The following is a 17,196-nucleotide window of genomic DNA, read 5'->3' on the forward strand; positions in this document are numbered from 1 at the left end:
TATAATAAGGATCAAAATCAGCCAAAAGTATCAATTTTCAGTGCAATAACAAAAAAGTGTAGTTGTTAATTACCTCATAAAAGGATCGGGCATAACCAAAAATGAAGTCTATTTGACCTTCAATGGCGCAATGTTTAAAGTAATGGCGTCCAAGTTGATCAAACAAAGTGTCTTGACAACCCCTGAAAGTACAACTAAGGAAGTAAGATTTGTCTCCACCTATTTTTGCTGCTACTGCAGGTTTAATCTCATTCTGTTGTTTCTCTGTGATGTTGTGAATTTTCAAATACTCTTCCAAATCAAATGTGTTCTGCATGCAAAACCATGCATGGAATATTAGAAACAATAATTTGAAAGTTATCTAAAACCTTAGTTTGTATTTATACTTTATAGTTATAATTATTATACCTCGAATGTAATGCCACTCACAACCACATTTGATGCACTTGATGCAAATGTAGCACTCTCATCTGTTGCATCATGGTCACCATAAGTTATGAACGTGGAAATCGATTTATCTCCTTCTAAAATCACACATGGTTTATCTTTTGGAATTTCAACCTTCTCTCTACACAATTACAATGAGTGTAATAAGTCATGTAAGAATAATGAACATTAATAACAATAATATGTAACAATGTTACAACTTACACGTATGTCCCTGCATTTATGTGAATCTTAACCCATTGATCATTGTTGGTCTGAACAGAATCAATGGCAGCTTGAACTGTTGTGAATTCTCCTTGCCCATTTTGATCAACAGTGATTTCATTTGCAATCTCCATTCCTCCACATTCAATGCATTTTCCAATAGGCCACAAAGAGAACATGCTAATAAGCATAATTACACACAAACTTAGTTCCATCATACTATACATGATCATAACACAAATATCTTATGTGTATATATATACTAAACTTTTAATGAAATAATTCATTTTTGTAAAATATATTGAAGTGAACTTTAGAAGGATATAACATTAAGTTTAACACTTTAACACCACAAAAATATATATGAAATTATTCTTAATTTAATTTCATGATCATTTGCCTTTTTGGCCTTTTCTCTCCATAATAGTAACATAAAATTAAATCACGCAATTAAGTAATTATTATTATTTGAAAAATCCAAAATCTCATTTATCATCAATATTGTATACATAATTCCATATATATTTTATTACATTCATGTACTCGATTTAGATACCTAATTAAGAACACTTGAACAAACTTTTTTTGGAAGTGTTTTTAAGGAGCATACTACTCGACTATATCTATGTTTAGATTTGTTAAGTTTGTCAAGGGGAATATGTATTATGTTTTGAGATAACTTTCACATCACAAATCGGGACAAAAATCTGTTGTTTTAAACTCTATCCCAGATCAATCATATTATGCCACGTCAGTTAAAAAAAATTAAATATTCATAACTTTATCAATTTTGTTTCATTATGATTGGTCAAGAATGTGGTTGGGGACATGATTGTAGACAACAAATCCTCATCCCACAAATAGATATCAGATCAACCCCAAATTATGTAGGAATTCTTATGTCATAATTTATTGAAGTAGAAATGTCATTAAACGTATTTCTTTTTTGTATAACAAAACGTATCTATATTTTAATAACCTTTTATATCTATTTTTATACTTATTGAAGAAAACAAATTAATTTTCATGTTCTAACTAATTCATTTTTTATATAATTTAATTAGTTTTATTCTGAATTGATAAACACTGAAACGCCCAAAATCCTTACTAATGTATGAATGTCATCCTTATTAAATCAGAGTAATTATAGCTTCATATTCATTATAGGAATCATTTATTTAAAATCACTTAGATTTAAATAATCAATTCAACTCTTTTAAAATTATATTTAATGTGATTGTTTGTTACTGTATACTAAAGTCAAGTGAGACAACACTTTTCATATAAAACTCATATAAAAATTATGAGAACAATAAATATGAGTTTTATAATCATATATATAATTAAGATTAAAAGTTGGTAATTGGTTATATGATCACTCATTTAATCTTAAATGATTTAAATAAAATCTAATTGTCTATATTAATTATTCTCATTTCTCACACAATATTGAGTGACAGGATTACGTAAGAATATAATTATCATTTTTTATTTTTCTGTTTTTAATCTAGTCAAAATGCTTAATGTTAAATGGAAAATCTATTGATTATCTTTCATCTACATTAAAAATAAATATGTTCAAATACTACATAACTTATCAAGTTACAAGTTACAAAAATGACTTGAGAAAAAGTCAGATTAACTTTTAAGATAATTAAAAGAAAAATTTATCCTTGAGAGAACCCCACAATGATTAAAGCCACTTTGATAAAATAGAGTGTTCCATATCATGATTAAAGTCACTTTGAACTCTACCTCTAATAGAGAGAACCCACAATTAACCAATTCTCTTTCTATTAATGAATAGGGGTACCATTTATTCTCCTAGTACTCTTATTTTGGTTATAAATTGTTATTGTTGATAAAAAAAATCTTACTTACTCCGTATTCTCTTGATCTACATTATCTCTCTAGACCTTACATTTGAACAAGGATCCTCAAGTAGTTATTTTTTCTCATATTTTCAATAACAAAAAAATGATTTCATAACAAATAAAGATGAGAGATCTACTTACTCCAAGAGTAAGTTTTTTTAACTTACACCACATCCACATCCTAGTCATCAATTCTAGGGAAAGTCGGTGGTTTCAATTAGTGAGTAGATATTAACCATTAGATGTCCAAAAAATTTATGACTATGATGAGGAGTGGAGTAAGTGGATCCTCCTCATAGATAAAATGATAAAAGTATCGTTACAATATGGAGATACCATATCTTAAACCAAACCCTTAAAACACTAGTTACATTGATCTTTTCTATTTATAAATTTTTTTATTTCTTCTCATATATCCAATGTGAAACTTTAGAATTGAAAAAAATAAACTTTCTCCCGGTTAGAAGAGCCAATATCATATGAAAGCAATTCACCGTTCACAAAACAATCAAGGATTCATCTACAAAAGATAACTCATAAGCGAACTAAGGTTTCCAACATTTGTAACATTTTTTCTTTCCACAAAAGCAAATAACGAATCCAAGAACTGGTTATTCCTGATGTTTGTCTTGTGACACCATCCAACATATTACACATATTCCGTTTCATTTTGTTCTCTTTGCATGGCATTAATAATGTGACATGCTGCTGATTTTGTAGTGAGTTAGTTCATCATTTTGTGGAAAAGTCCTTTGTAACTTTCTAACAACATTTTCCATCTGGCTATGCTTTTCAATTTCCAAGTGTCTTCAATTCCCACACCACCTTTACTTTATTATTAAGATCCTCCACCCCTTCAAGAAACTGCTCATTTTCTTATATAAAAGAATAGGGTTTCTCATATATATATATATATGAAGTGTTACTAAAAAATGAGAAATTTGAAGAAAATGTACTACAAAGTGGTGTACTACTTGTTCATTGCTTATATTTTACTAGGAAGATCATGTACATGTAAAAAGATACCTGCTATAATCGTGTTTGGAGATTCTTCTGTAGATGCTGGCAACAACAACTACATTTCTACAATATTAAAGAGCAACTTTGAACCATATGGTTGTGATTTTGATGGTAGAAAACCCACTGGACGTTTCTCAAATGGGAAGCTTCCAACTGATTTCATTTCTCAAGCTCTTGGGATCAAGTCACTCATACCTGCTTATTTGGATCCAAAATGTAACATCACAGATTTTGCCACTGGAGTTTCCTTTGCTTCTGCAGGAACTGGTTATGATAATGCTACCTCAGATTTGTTTGTAAGTATATATATATATGTCACTATAATGCTGCTAAAATACTAATGCTTAATCAAACTGGAATGTAGAAACTTGATAATTTTATATGTTTCTTTCAGTCTGTAATACCTCTATGGAAGGAACTTGAATATTACAAGGAGTTTCAGAGGGATCTAAGGAGCTATCTTGGGCATGAAAAAGCAAACCAAGTTCTTAGTGAAGCAATATACATAATCAGTGTAGGAACCAATGATTTCTTGGAAAAATATAGTGTTCTTTCTAAATGGACATCAGAATATTCAGTGGAAAATTATGAACAATATCTTCTTAGTATTGCAGAAAACTTCATTGCAAAGCTTTATAAGCTAGGTGCTAGAAAAATAGCAGTTGCAGGACTTCCTCCTATGGGGTGTTTGCCATTAGAGAGAACAAAAAATTTCATGTTTGGGAGTGGTTGTGTTGAAGAACAAAACAATTTGGTGAAGGATTTTAATGAAAAGTTGAAAGCATCGGTTGCAATGTTAAAACACAACCTTGTTGGTATAAAATTGGTTCTTTCAGACACATATGATATCTTATGGAACATCATTCACAATCCAGATTCTTTTGGTAAGTTACCATTCTTACTCCTCATAGTTACAAAAACAAAGCATTCATTTTTTTGTCTCAACTTTTTTTGTCTCACTTAGCCACAATATTATGGATCAACCCATAATTGTGGGGTGATCATATGAGCGTTATTCGACCACATCAAATTTAAAAACGATTTTTCATCCACTTCTAGAAAGAATGGTAAATAACATATAAAACATATAGTATGAGAATAATTTAGGTGCAAGTATATTATGTAATGGGAATTTTAAATTAAAGTTTAAGTCTATTATATGATGGGAATTTTGAATTATTCCAGTTTGTAACTGAAATTGGGTTGGATTTGCAGGATTTGCTGATGTGAGAAAAGCATGCTGTGGAACTGGATTATTTGAGATAGGGTACATGTGTGATAAGTTGAACATATTTACATGTTGGGATCCAAATAATCACGTATTTTGGGATGCCTTACATACTACAGAGAAGACTAATCGCATTGTTGCTGATGATTTGATCAAGAATTATCTATCTGAGTTCTTATAATTAAGTACTACACTATATTATTACAAAGTGAGACTTCAATAACTTTTATATGTTTCTTTCAAAATAGAATATGTACCTCTATTCAATAAAATAAAAAAGATATCATTTATATCTAATTATTATTTATTCCTTCAAAAGATAAATGTGTCACTTCCATATATTTTTTCATGTTATTTGTGATGTATCTAACGTTTGATTGTACCAAATAAACACACTTACTATGCACATCCTTCCCAGTGCTGAAGACTGTGAATTTCTTATACTCTCACCTAAGTCATCAGGTACACATTTGATGAAATGTTTCTCATACCAACCAGCACTACAGAAACGACAGTGTAATTTCACATTGACAATATCAAAATTAAGATAATTATCACAAATCTAGCACAAGTTTTCCTTTATTCTGTCTGGAAACTTTATTGTTGATGACAAAAGGATAAAGAATGCATAATATTGATATTGAAGAATAAAATTCCGTACTGCATGAAAGGTGCATCAGATGGCACAATACATATACAGCAGTATGCTACAAATGTCTGACTCTATTGAATCAGCTACTTATGTGGCTGGATCACAAAATCAATCATAGGGATTTCTAAAATTCTTCAAGAGGTTAGGAATGTCATAGCCTAGCATGTCATCAACTGCTTGTATCATTTTTGGTTTCAATCTCTCAAACTTATCAATATTATAACCATTCAAGATCTCTCTGAAATGTTCAACATTTGGAAAGTCACCAGGAGGAAGATGGAACTCCTTTTGTACCTGTTTTAAATTTAACAGTCATGTATATGCATTTTAAGTGTTAACAGAGACATGCATGTAACAAAGCCAATGTAGACAATAAATTATTGTAAAATCTCAGACTAATGATCCAAGACACATCCAGACCGTTGATTTTGAATAAACTCATGATTTTAACTCATTAAGGTGTAATCAATGATTTGGATGTGCCATGGACCATGCATTAATTTCTCCATGTAGATGGTTATGTATTATTCAAACCTTTCCAAATTCACCATCCAAATTATCAATGAGCTTTTGCTGAGCTTTTGCTTTGCCAATCATAGAAGGCATCTCCTTTTTAAGATGACTGACAATATAAGCATGTATCTTGGCAGCGCGGGCTCGTTTTACAAATTCATTGATCTACAATGATCAAAATACACAACTGATATATTGTTTATGCACAGAACAAAATTTAATGAATAAAACACAATGTGATTAACTGGATACCAAAGTTCAAGAGAAGTTGTAACAACCTACCAACGAAAGCTAGAAATCTATACCACAACAAAAGGAGATTCTATGAATTTTTTTTTTTGCTTAAAAAGTAAAAATAAAAACCACAAAATATCAAAAGGCAGGCTTCCTAGTAACTTTATCACATATGTTGTGCCAACCATCCTTCAATTTTCATACTTCTTTTTCTAACATGTGCTGCGGAAGTACTAGTAAATCTCATTCTGAAGAAAAAATATTGTTTAAATAAACTAAAGAAATCAAACAAACAAATAAATAATTAAACCCACCCTTCGATCGCAAGCTTTCTTAGGTATATCTTTCAGATTCGAGAGAAGGTCATCCTGTTCTTTTTCAAAGAGTTCCTTGCCGATTGGGCCGCTGACAGCATCATTTATAGGCTTGTCATTGAAGGAGCTGCCAAAAATCAAGCACAAAAGAGGACATGACATTCTCGTAAGTCATAACCAAGGAAGAGAAAGACAGTTATATCATGTCTAAATTGCATATAACATTGATGCAACTTCATGTCAATCCAAATGAAAGAAAACTCTAAAACTTATTATTAAAGAATTGAAGTGGTTTGTCTACAACTTTTCCATGTCAAAGACAACACTTCAACATTGACAGTGGAGTAACTATACACATATAAAGTGACCTACCCAATATAAACACGCACTACTTCTGGTGTATTCAGCACCTTCCCAAGTGACCACATTAAGGCTCCATAAACCCTCATCAGCTACAACATAAGACCAAATATAGTTTAGGTTTATCTGTTTTGATAGATTCATTAAATAAAATAGAAGTTTTAACTACATGAGCTCTTACTTGCTGAGTATCAACTTGGTCTGCCTTGTTCAAAACCACTCGAATTTTGTCATCGTGCCCCCGTAAGGATGATATCACACGCTTGAACTCATCACTGACATCAAGTTTGTGGGGATCAAACAGGAGGAGTATCAAATCACACTTAGAAGCAAACCAAGATGTTACACCCGTAAAATCATATGCCCGTTGTGTCCGTTGCTTTTCTCCGGATAGAACTCCAGGACTATCCACAAATGTAATATGCTCGAGTAGCTTTGGACAATTGGAAAAAAGTCAAGTCCAAATAATAGAAGAGAAAAATGTCAAACTTTTTTAATGGCTCTAGAGAAACTTACAGGATGAGGCATTTGAGAACACTCAAATTTTGACAAAAAAGCTGTTCCAAAAGTTGTAAGACCACTAAATGGCATGTCTGCTTGGACGGCAATAGTGTTTCCAGGAATGCTTCTCTCATCAGGTCCAGACTGTAACAGAGTACCATTTTCTAGTTAAAACTTAAAACTAATGCACTAACTAATTTTCCATGATGACTACAAGATATATTAATAGATATGTTAAGAAAGCTCCAAGAATTCAAATCATCAAAGCTGGACACTGATGATATTGTACAAACTGCTAAGTGCCTGGCTGAATTTTAGCACTCCCACAAAGATATTGAATTTTCTCAGGATTTCAACGTCATATTGATTTATAATTTTAAAAATGGGAAAACCTTGAAGGTATTAGAGTCATGCGAGAGAAACTGGTTAGGCTGGTACATACCATGACAACAACAAACCTATCAGTTGTAGGCTCTGGTCCAATATGTGCTCCTATTGACAGTATAGGAAAATAGGACAGACATCAGTAACATAGAGATATAGAAGTCACACATACATGCACACAGAGATATTGAGAAAGGAGAATTACTTGCCTGGATAATTACTTTTAAGCAGATGTTTGATAAATGTTGTTTTACCAGTTGAATACTGACCCAAAAGCATAACCATTGGTTTGCAATCAAAATCGCTATTTGTCTACAGTATGCAAAGAATTGCAATCACTAAGGTAGCTAAATGTGCTATTTTTTCCCATAGTGAAAAGTTAAAATACTGTAACAAGATGAATGAATAAAGAAAGGTGACATTAAATCTAGAACAGCTGGACATATTTCTTAAGTAGAAAAAGTGTCCTTACCAGTAACGGTGATACGAAATCATTAAAATGGTAAGTAACTTCCAACGGCTTCAACTTTTGAACATAGAGTCGTTTCAAGCCATCATTTATTGATGTCACAGAGGACAGGGGCACCTATCAATGCACATATGAACAAAAAGTTCAAGTGAAAAACTTATAAGAACATACATGGCAAATTTCAAAAAAATACAAAAGCGAGGTAGCAACAGACAGATAAAGGGGCCTAGAGAACATATCTAAAGAATATCATGTATTCTATTGCCAACTTGATTAATGTAAATATCAGAAACCAATGAGACTATAAAAAATGCACTTTCTAAAAGCCCAAAATTAGAAAATAGAATAACAGTTCAAAATAGACACATGAAAATTAACCTGTGGAGTGATAGACACATAACTAGTACTGGCCAACATTAATACCAACTAGATGCTTGCAGAAAGACAAGCCAAATGGTAAGTTGGTTTCAGTTTCAGACTCCTAACTGCCTAAATATATTTTCATTGTCACTTCATAAAAAAGAAGTGAAGATACTGAGTAACACAACCAAATGTCTCCAACGTATACTTTTCAAGATCATGATGGCAGAAAACAAAACCAAAACGCAATAAAGGTGAAGAATACAGATCAAGCCTGTCACTAGTTAATAACTTGCAATGAATATTCAGTATGTTTTATAGAAGAAGAGAAGAATAGTCCACACATAAAAAATATGTAACAGACTAACAGTAACAGAATCCTTACCTTTTTAGTAGAATTTGAAGAAAACCAGCTACTTGATGGTGATGGCTTCAACTGAGAACTAACTGCAATATTGCTAATTACTGAACTTGGATTTTAAATAGACAAGAAGAAATAAAAAAATCAAAAGCCATATGGATGCCATAATCAATAATGTTAGAAATATATTACCATTCACATCAAGATCTTTCTGTTTATGCTTTTTCTTCTGAATAAACAAAGGCAAGCAGTTAGAACTTTCACTAAATAAACATCAGAATTTAAATAACATAAAAAGTAAAATACTTACCGCTAGTAATGCATCCAAACCCTCCATTGCGGGAGGTTCCAGATTCTTCAAATCAACTGAAAGCAGTTAAGCTTCCATTAGGTAACTTTATAAGATGGACACTCAGAACCAATGTATGCAGACAGCACCAAGAATGTGCATCACAAAATCTTGAACTAACATGAAAAGTAATACAGAACAAACTATACAATACAAACTTAAATGTACACCACTTACCATCGCTAGTAAGCAGATCATGTGTTACTGGGAGCCCAGATTGTGCTAAAGAAACTAGCTACAATTGAAATGTGTAAGGTTCTGAAAATTGATCAACATTAACCTTCAAGAAAGTGTAACATATTTCACCTGCATAGCAATGATAAACTCAGTGAAGCCAAGGTATCCTTCTCGCTTCGAATCTGCAATAGCCCACACCTTATTATGGTATTGGAGCAAACAAAGAAGCAATTTAGTTAACAAGGAAGAGAGGAAAAAGTCAAATACGCTTATAAAAAACGAAGAAAAAGAAATAATTCAAATACATATCAGCAAGTAGGATTTTATATGAATGACTCAATCATTAATTCTCAAACCCAAAATCATCCCATGAGAGTTTAAATGTAATCAATTATCATTCTAGAACTATGCATTATATTAAAACATTAAAATGTCATGTCATAGAAGTATGGAAAGTACTTCACATCCAATAAGGATATAAATGTGGTTGGTACAAGGTGGTTCACTGCAGCAACAAGCAAATCTTAATCTTACTAAGTAGGATCGGCTGATGTGGTTCACTAAGAGTATAAAACTTCCTATACTCACAATGGATCAGATTTGAACCCAAATTGCAAATATGTAGTCATAAGCTACGCTTAATTTAAATGGGTGGATTTAAGTTTTATGATTGGTAGGACTTAACGAATTTGAAGTCTACCGATTCAAGCTTGATAGAAAATGGAAAGACAAAAAACCCGGTTATTTCTAGTGCAGAATGAAATTAAAGATTATCAGTGGTTGCAATACATCACAAATACTATTATAGTAAAAATAACAAATCGAGGCCCAAGCCATAGATTTATAACAGTATTACCCTCTTACCAAGATAAAAATATTTTAGATTTTCCACTCATGATTCTGATTCCCTATGCATGTTCACTCTTTCCATATGAAATACCTTATCAAAAGGGAATAAGGTTTAACAGCGTAGTTGAAGCTAAACCTTCAGCCAGAACAAGAAATACATAATCATCTATATTCATATTCAGTCCGTGTTTCAATGCAAAAAAAATGAATATATATTCGCTCACACAGATGCAGAAAAATATAAAACCTGCTTAAGATCTTGACGAGACAAATTGGACATTGAGAAAAACTTGGTGGCATCACTCCCCGTGATGCGTCCATCGCTATCTGAAAAAACAAAGTGATCAAATCTCAGGTCACGTTCTTCTCCAAAAAATTTGAACACAAAAAGTAGCAACAATAAATTATCGAGAGTAAAAAATGAAAATAGTTATTGATACCTGAATCAGCGTAATTGAACCATTCGTGATAAATTGTTTGGTGCTCTTTGGAACATGTACCTATTGGAATGGAGTCGAACTCCATTGATCGCAAAACGATTATGCGTTTAACGCTTTTGGTATTGCAGATTTTGTTCAATAATTTCAGTGAAGAGAAGAAGGGGAAATCGAAAATGGAGAATAGATTTGGCGCAAATTTTGCGCCTTTAACCAACTTTTTTTCAATTGTTTTTTTAAAACATTAACGGTATAAGTCGTTTTTTATATCATCGATTTACTAATTACGATTAACTCTCAAATAAAAGTAACATAAATCATAATTTGTTGAAGTATAAAAACTTTACCAACTGTGAGTGCATAAATTTTAAATTCAAATATGAAAGTAAAGTGGTGTTTATGCGTATAAGAGAAGTTAAGATTTTAATATTTGCATTTGCAGTTTTTACACGCCTATGCTTCCTGATTCAGATTCTGATTATGTTAACTTAAACGTTAATTATTTTATTAGTTTGACAATTCTAGCTTACGTGTCATCTTTTGTTATGCAAAATCATGAGATTGACTAAATTTATAAATAAATATACTAGAGATCCTTTCCGGAAATAAAACAGATGCATTTGGGTAATTGGGTTTGGCGCCAGGTACCTTCTTCACATTTAAATACTAAATTCAAGAGATTTATATGCTTTATTTAATAGGAATGAATACACATATACTTTCATCCATAGTCAAATCAAAAAGTAAGTTTAATTAATGTCTCACTAATATCATATTATATATTAATATATGGGATTCAGCCTTCATTATTCTGAAATAAAAAAAAGTATTTGGATTGGATATGGGCTTAATGTAGTAGCATAATTGGGTTAGAAACACACATGAAAAAGCCCATGAAATGTTGAAGGAGATCGTGGAGGTTTACTCTTCATTTTGATTGCATTGTTGTTTCTCGTCATTGTTTGTCACTTTGTAACTTAGATTTAGATCTAAGCTCTATTTCCTCTCCGACAACGTTGCCGTCCACGTCAGCTCCGGCACCTTCACTGGTACAATTTCTCGATCTGTTTTACTTCTATCTAGATCCTTATTCTTTCGCTTCATTTTCTTTCATATCGTTTTCTCTATTTACCCCAATTCGTTAAGGGTTTTGGATTATTATGCATTCATCATCTTATTTGAACGGTTGTTCAATTTTATTTTATGGAGATACGATAATGAAATTGTATGATTTTATATGTGTGCTCAAGTAAAAGCTATATGATTCTATAGCTAAATCATCAATTTGCTCCTTCGAGTTCATACTATATGGCAATGCGATCATATTATGATAATATTAGATTTAATGTGTTTGGGTGAGATTTGCGAAATATCATTTTGGATGAACTTTGATTTGATTTCAGATTAAATTGACTTTGAAATGAATTGATTTATGTTTCCATTGGATCTCACATGGCAGAAGGTTTAAGATGAATTTTACATCATTGGAATATAAAATTAACTGAAGGTTTAGTTTAGTTTAGTTTAATTTAGTTTCAATTTTTTATTTGAAACTAATATTTAAATGGTTTGTGTATATATTGGCAGCAGAAATATGCCTTCTCAAAAGGTTGAAACAGGTCATCAAGACACTGTACATGATGTCGCAATGGATTACTATGGCAAGCGACTGGCTACAGCGTCGTCTGACCACACCATTAAGATAATTGGGGTGAGCAACACAGCCTCTCAACATCTTGCAACTCTTGTTGGTCACCAAGGACCTGTTTGGCAGGTAGCATGGGCTCATCCAAAATTTGGTTCTCTACTTGCCTCGTGTTCATATGACGGTCATGTTATTATATGGAAGGAGGGTAACCAAAACGAATGGACTCAAGCGCATGTCTTTGATGAACACAAGTCATCTGTCAATTCAGTCGCTTGGGCGCCTCATGAGTTAGGCCTTAGCTTAGCTTGTGGTTCGTCAGATGGGAACATCTCTGTTTTCACTGCAAGAGCAGATGGTGACTGGGATACTGTGAAGGTCGACCAAGCTCACCCTGTTGGTGTCACTTCTGTGTCATGGGCTCCCTCAACTGCACCTGGTGCTCTTGTTGGTGCTGGTTTGCTTGACCCCGTACAGAAACTGTGTTCGGGTGGTTGTGATAATACGGTGAAGGTATGGAAGCTCACCAATGGGATCTGGAAGATGGACTGCTTCCCTTCTCTTAATATGCATACAGATTGGGTTCGAGATGTTGCTTGGGCACCCAATTTGGGACTTCCTAAATCTACTATTGCTAGCGCTTCACAGGATGGTAATGTGATTATATGGACTGTGGCCAAGGAGGGGGAACAGTGGGAAGGCAAGATTTTGAATGATTTCAAGACCCCTGTTTGGAGGGTTTCATGGTCATTGACCGGAAACATATTGGCTGTGGCTGATGGGAACAACAATGTTACTTTATGGAAGGAAGCAGTAGATGGGGATTGGCAACAGGTGACAACAGTGGAACCGTAGAATCTGACTTTTGAAGTATTGCTTGTTAATTTGATATTATGGTTAGAAATTTCTTTTATAAATATAACTGACATTTTGTTTGTTTGCATACTACACAGTTGAGTAATTGTGCTTCATAATCCCCTAGTTCCTTAAACTTTGTGATCCATTGAACTTTCTGTGCTTAAAAGAATGAAGTTAAAGAGCTCAAGTGGTTTTTTGCTCTTTAGTTTAGAATGATGTTATCAAACATGCAATGTGACATTTCATTAGAAAATTGGATTTCTATCATGTGTGTTGCATAATTTTGTTTCATTTGCAAGTCAAAACCATTTGCGCATCTCATAGCAGGATATGTTTGCGAGTTGGGTTATGGAGGGGAACAAAGGGAAATGGACAACTTAAATGTATGAAATACACTTTGAGATGACTTTGAAACATTCCATTTTAAAACTCAACTCGCAAATGAACTCTTAGGAACCCAAGAGACAATGTCGGTTGTAGAAAAGAGTGATCTCTCCCTATCTTGCTATGTGAGCTTCAGTAGAATCATCCATTGTGGATATCCCCACACTCTGCACAATGGAAATTGTGAGTGGGCATAAGGGTAGTAATGACCCTAACATGGTTGAGGCAAGCGCCAATCCCTTTATAGCTAACTTGGGAATTTCTGGGGTACCCCTGATTCCTTGCTATGCCCTATACGTATAACTACTTCACTGTTTTTAGATGACCCCATCACCGTTTGGGGTCTCTGACAGAGATGACTCAAGGAAAAGGCACCAGAAAATATTCAAATTTGTGTATAACGAGCATTATTAGTACACTGATATGAAAAACAAGATTTCATAGAAATCTGTTCAGCTGAATTATCCAACTGTATCACTTGATCATTCAAATAATGCCCTTCCATGTTTGGAATAACAATTTAAATCCACCATATGTTCCATAAAAAAAATTACATGCTCCACCTAGTTGTAAAAGTTATATTTTTTCAAAAACAAAAGTACACTCTGAAAACCCAGTTGCAGAAATGATATTTTTTAAATAAAATATAACTTTGTGCAATTGAATATTGAATATTTAGAGTAGGTAATACATATGAGAGTACATGATATGATAAATTTAGAGGTAAGACAAAAACTAAGACGTGGTCCAAGTCACATCCCATATAGATGATGCCCTAGGAGCTAGGGGAAGCGTGCCATAACGTGCTTCATCAGTGTGGACAAGGCCAGATCTATTTCGCTCTAACCTATAAAAAGAGTTAGCTTCATCATTCGAGGTCCCCATAACATGATCTCTTATAAAAAGAAGTAACTTCACTCTGAAAAATCTGAAAAGACTGACACGTCGTCTAAATCCAAACAATGCTTTATTTGGTTCAACACCAGAGAGGAAAAAGGTATAAGAATTAGAGTAGATTTTTATATTGTTTGGTATGAGAGAGAAAAATGATATTAAAAAGCTTTTGGATGAAGAATATTCCTACAATGAAAAAATATGAAGAAATATTATACTACTAATTAAAAATTTAAGAATTATAACTTTAAATTTGTTGTTGTAATTGAAATTTTAATTCTCAATAACAATTATGAATTAAGAAAATATAAAGGAAATAATGATGATTGAAAAGGTTATGTAATTAATCAATCAATCACCTTCCCACTTTAATCACATATGCAGAGAAAAAGATTTAGTAGAAATCATATACTTTTTAATTCTCCCATCATTTATTCACTTCAAATCAAATATGACGATTTCTTATTTTTATTATACTTCTCTCCTTACTTTTTCTTTATTAACTAAATCTATCCCAGTAAAAAGAAGTTTAACCATATTAAAGAATTTATGAGTAGCTACTCTACTCCCTCGTCCTAACCCATGTGGTGTGTCCTTCATGTATGAATCCATTATTAGATGCCTTAAATCTAAGATCAACCAATATTTTTCCAATTCACCTAATGGTCATTCTTCTATTTCCTAAAGCTTTCAATTTTTGATACAGTAATGATTCATAGGAGAGCCTAGTAACATTATTACTATTTGTTTCTAAAGAAATTAAAGTTACAATCACCTTGGCATAGCTTCTTATGCAAATATTAGTGGACATACAATCACATAGCATTTAAAAGAGGAATATTATAGACACATGCATCACACAATTAGTGTTTCCTCTATGGATAGAGCATTACATAGTTATTCTCAGCTGATTGAAACTGGAACAAACAAAATTTGAGACAACCAGATAAGTCATATATTGAATACATAAATTAAAGTGGAAAGACCCACAAACAATATCTTAAGTTTTGAGTGAAAATGTTCTCTACAATCCAATTATATTTTTTGTTCACTTAAAGGTACTAATAAAAAAAACTTAAGCTCACTCTCGATGTGCAAAACTTACATAAAGCTCACTCATAAATTTGTGATACTCTAGGCAACAAAGTGAACATAGTTTTCTTCATTCAAACTTCTAACAAAGTGAACAAAGTTTTCTTCATTCAAACTTCTAACAAAGTTTGTTAAAGTCAGCTTTCACATAACCATTATAATCATGAAAATTAGAAATGAAGTTATTCCTTTCTTACACGGGAGAAATTACAACATCATAAGTTATCATAATTTGTAAGAAAGACAACCCCAAAAAAAAACACCATTTCTCACTCTCCAATCATTCCCACTAAAAACTGAATTCCCCACCATACCAAAAAACTTGAGTGTTGTAGGAGGCAAAGTAATAGCACTTTATTATGCTCAGCAATTGCTCCCAAAAATAAGAAAGGGTTTATTTGAAAACTCTCTCATTAGCCTTTAACCATTGAAAAAATAATCAACACTACAAATATAACCCCATCTTCCGGAAAATTTACGTGGGTGGTGTAGTTTGACCACATTATCCCACGTTTGGTATATGTTTTTAAATATTTACGTAATTGAGATATTTTTTAGTATATCTGGTGGATGCTATCCACGATTTCACCAAACTCATGGACCCCATCCATGATTTCCCATGAAACTCGTGGACCCCATCCACGATATCCTTACACTGTGTCAGGTCCTGTAAGTCGTGCACCAGGAACACGAGTTTCATTTTTTAGTGGATCTCGTGGATGCTATCCACGATTTCACCAAACTCGTGGACCTCATTCACGATTTCCCAGGAAACTCGTGGACCCCATCCACGATTTCCCAGGAAACTCGTGGACCCAATCCACGATTTCCCAGGAAACTCGTGGACCTCATCCACAATTTCCTTACACCGTATCAGGTCCATGTAAGTCGTGCGCCAGAAATGCGAGTTTCATGGCAATCTCGTAGATCTTGTACACGAGATCCAAGTCGTGTCTTGGATCCACGACATTCAAGCAATATTTATACCCCATTCATCTCGGCTATAAATCACACTGAAGGAAGAAAACGTACGAAAAATCTTTAGGTTAATTTGTAATGCAAGAACTGGGATTAATGAAGGTAACTAAAAATGCTTTATATTTTTTCAGTTCATTTACTTTATAGTTAATTTTATCTAATGTTACTTGTGTTTAAATGTAAACATCGTTTGTTTATATTTTACTGTATGTTATATGTAGATGACAATTATTAGAGATATTATTAGTGATTTTAGTGATGAGGAGGACATTGAGCTATGTGATTATGACGACGATGATGATGTTCAGATAACCACTAGTGAACCGGTTAACATAACATATGATACTCCTTCTTCTTTTTTCGTTAGCATTGATTATACAAGATTTTCCATATAGAAGTACTTACATAAGAAGCACTCATATGGATAATGATTTTTTTATTTGTATGCAATTTGAATCAAAAGAAGCAACAGTAAATGCAGTAAAACAATTTCATATTAGGAATTCTCTTGATTACCATGTGGATGAGTTAGGCTAGATAGATATGTTGCAAAATATAAATATTATGGTGTTGGTTGTGAATGGAGACTTCAAGCATCGAAAAGTATGAAAC

The 17,196-nt window shown here is 32.8% G+C and overlaps 4 protein-coding genes across 6 annotated transcripts in view; 2 read left to right on the forward strand and 2 right to left on the reverse strand.

Annotated features, from left to right (window-relative positions):
• LOC109359608 (probable pectinesterase 66) overlaps positions 1 to 830 on the reverse strand; it is a 1,552-nt gene extending 722 nt beyond the window's left edge. The window contains exons 1-3 of the mRNA XM_019604307.1: positions 652 to 830; positions 409 to 568; positions 74 to 310 (exon numbers count right to left, since the gene is read on the reverse strand). Of these exons, the coding sequence (XP_019459852.1) occupies positions 74 to 310; positions 409 to 568; positions 652 to 830 (576 nt within the window). The remainder of the gene's footprint in view (positions 1 to 73; positions 311 to 408; positions 569 to 651) is intronic.
• LOC109359406 (GDSL esterase/lipase At4g26790-like) lies at positions 3,447 to 5,036 on the forward strand. The gene is made up of 3 exons (XM_019604052.1): positions 3,447 to 3,841; positions 3,940 to 4,429; positions 4,761 to 5,036. The coding sequence occupies exons 1-3, from the start codon at positions 3,458 to 3,460 to the stop codon at positions 4,952 to 4,954; spliced, it is 1,068 nt and encodes a 355-aa protein (XP_019459597.1). The 5' UTR covers positions 3,447 to 3,457; the 3' UTR covers positions 4,955 to 5,036.
• LOC109359072 (EH domain-containing protein 1-like) lies at positions 5,350 to 10,915 on the reverse strand. Of its 2 annotated transcripts, none has more exons than XM_019603586.1 (16): positions 10,737 to 10,915; positions 10,544 to 10,623; positions 9,577 to 9,645; positions 9,448 to 9,505; positions 9,232 to 9,287; positions 9,114 to 9,150; positions 8,946 to 9,025; positions 8,204 to 8,317; positions 7,941 to 8,043; positions 7,790 to 7,839; positions 7,363 to 7,491; positions 7,028 to 7,279; positions 6,859 to 6,938; positions 6,487 to 6,613; positions 5,960 to 6,103; positions 5,350 to 5,719 (listed from the first exon to the last, which is right to left on the reverse strand). In XM_019603586.1, the coding sequence occupies exons 1-16, from the start codon at positions 10,819 to 10,821 to the stop codon at positions 5,534 to 5,536; spliced, it is 1,650 nt and encodes a 549-aa protein (XP_019459131.1). In that variant the 5' UTR covers positions 10,822 to 10,915; the 3' UTR covers positions 5,350 to 5,533. The 2 variants fall into 2 exon arrangements, with proteins under 2 accessions (XP_019459131.1, XP_019459132.1); XM_019603587.1 differs by having other exon boundaries at positions 8,946 to 9,007; positions 10,737 to 10,914.
• LOC109361018 (protein transport protein SEC13 homolog A-like) lies at positions 11,652 to 13,517 on the forward strand. Of its 2 annotated transcripts, none has more exons than XM_019606298.1 (2): positions 11,652 to 11,782; positions 12,321 to 13,517. In XM_019606298.1, exon 2 carries the CDS (start codon positions 12,328 to 12,330, stop codon positions 13,231 to 13,233), a length of 906 nt encoding a protein of 301 aa, XP_019461843.1. In that variant the 5' UTR covers positions 11,652 to 11,782; positions 12,321 to 12,327; the 3' UTR covers positions 13,234 to 13,517. The 2 variants fall into 2 exon arrangements, with proteins under 2 accessions (XP_019461843.1, XP_019461844.1); XM_019606299.1 differs by having other exon boundaries at positions 11,660 to 11,782; positions 12,324 to 13,517.

This window comes from Lupinus angustifolius, chromosome LG11 (genome assembly GCF_001865875.1).
Source record: "Lupinus angustifolius cultivar Tanjil chromosome LG11, LupAngTanjil_v1.0, whole genome shotgun sequence".
NCBI lineage: Eukaryota > Viridiplantae > Streptophyta > Magnoliopsida > Fabales > Fabaceae > Lupinus > Lupinus angustifolius.

Coding starts and splice junctions, on each gene's coding strand:
- LOC109359406 (XM_019604052.1), top strand. CDS start 3,458: ATGAGAAATTTGAAGAAAATGTACTACAAAGTGGTGTACTACTTGTTC. Junction 3,842..3,939: donor ATGCTACCTCAGATTTGTTT/GTAAGTATATAT, acceptor TGTTTCTTTCAG/TCTGTAATACCTCTATGGAA. Junction 4,430..4,760: donor TCACAATCCAGATTCTTTTG/GTAAGTTACCAT, acceptor TTGGATTTGCAG/GATTTGCTGATGTGAGAAAA.
- LOC109359072 (XM_019603586.1), bottom strand. CDS start 10,821: ATGGAGTTCGACTCCATTCCAATAGGTACATGTTCCAAAGAGCACCAA. Junction 9,646..10,543: donor CTCGTCAAGATCTTAAGCAG/GTTTTATATTTT, acceptor TACCATAATAAG/GTGTGGGCTATTGCAGATTC. Junction 8,318..8,945: donor CTTCAAATTCTACTAAAAAG/GTAAGGATTCTG, acceptor GTGCATTGATAG/GTGCCCCTGTCCTCTGTGAC.
- LOC109361018 (XM_019606298.1), top strand. CDS start 12,328: ATGCCTTCTCAAAAGGTTGAAACAGGTCATCAAGACACTGTACATGAT.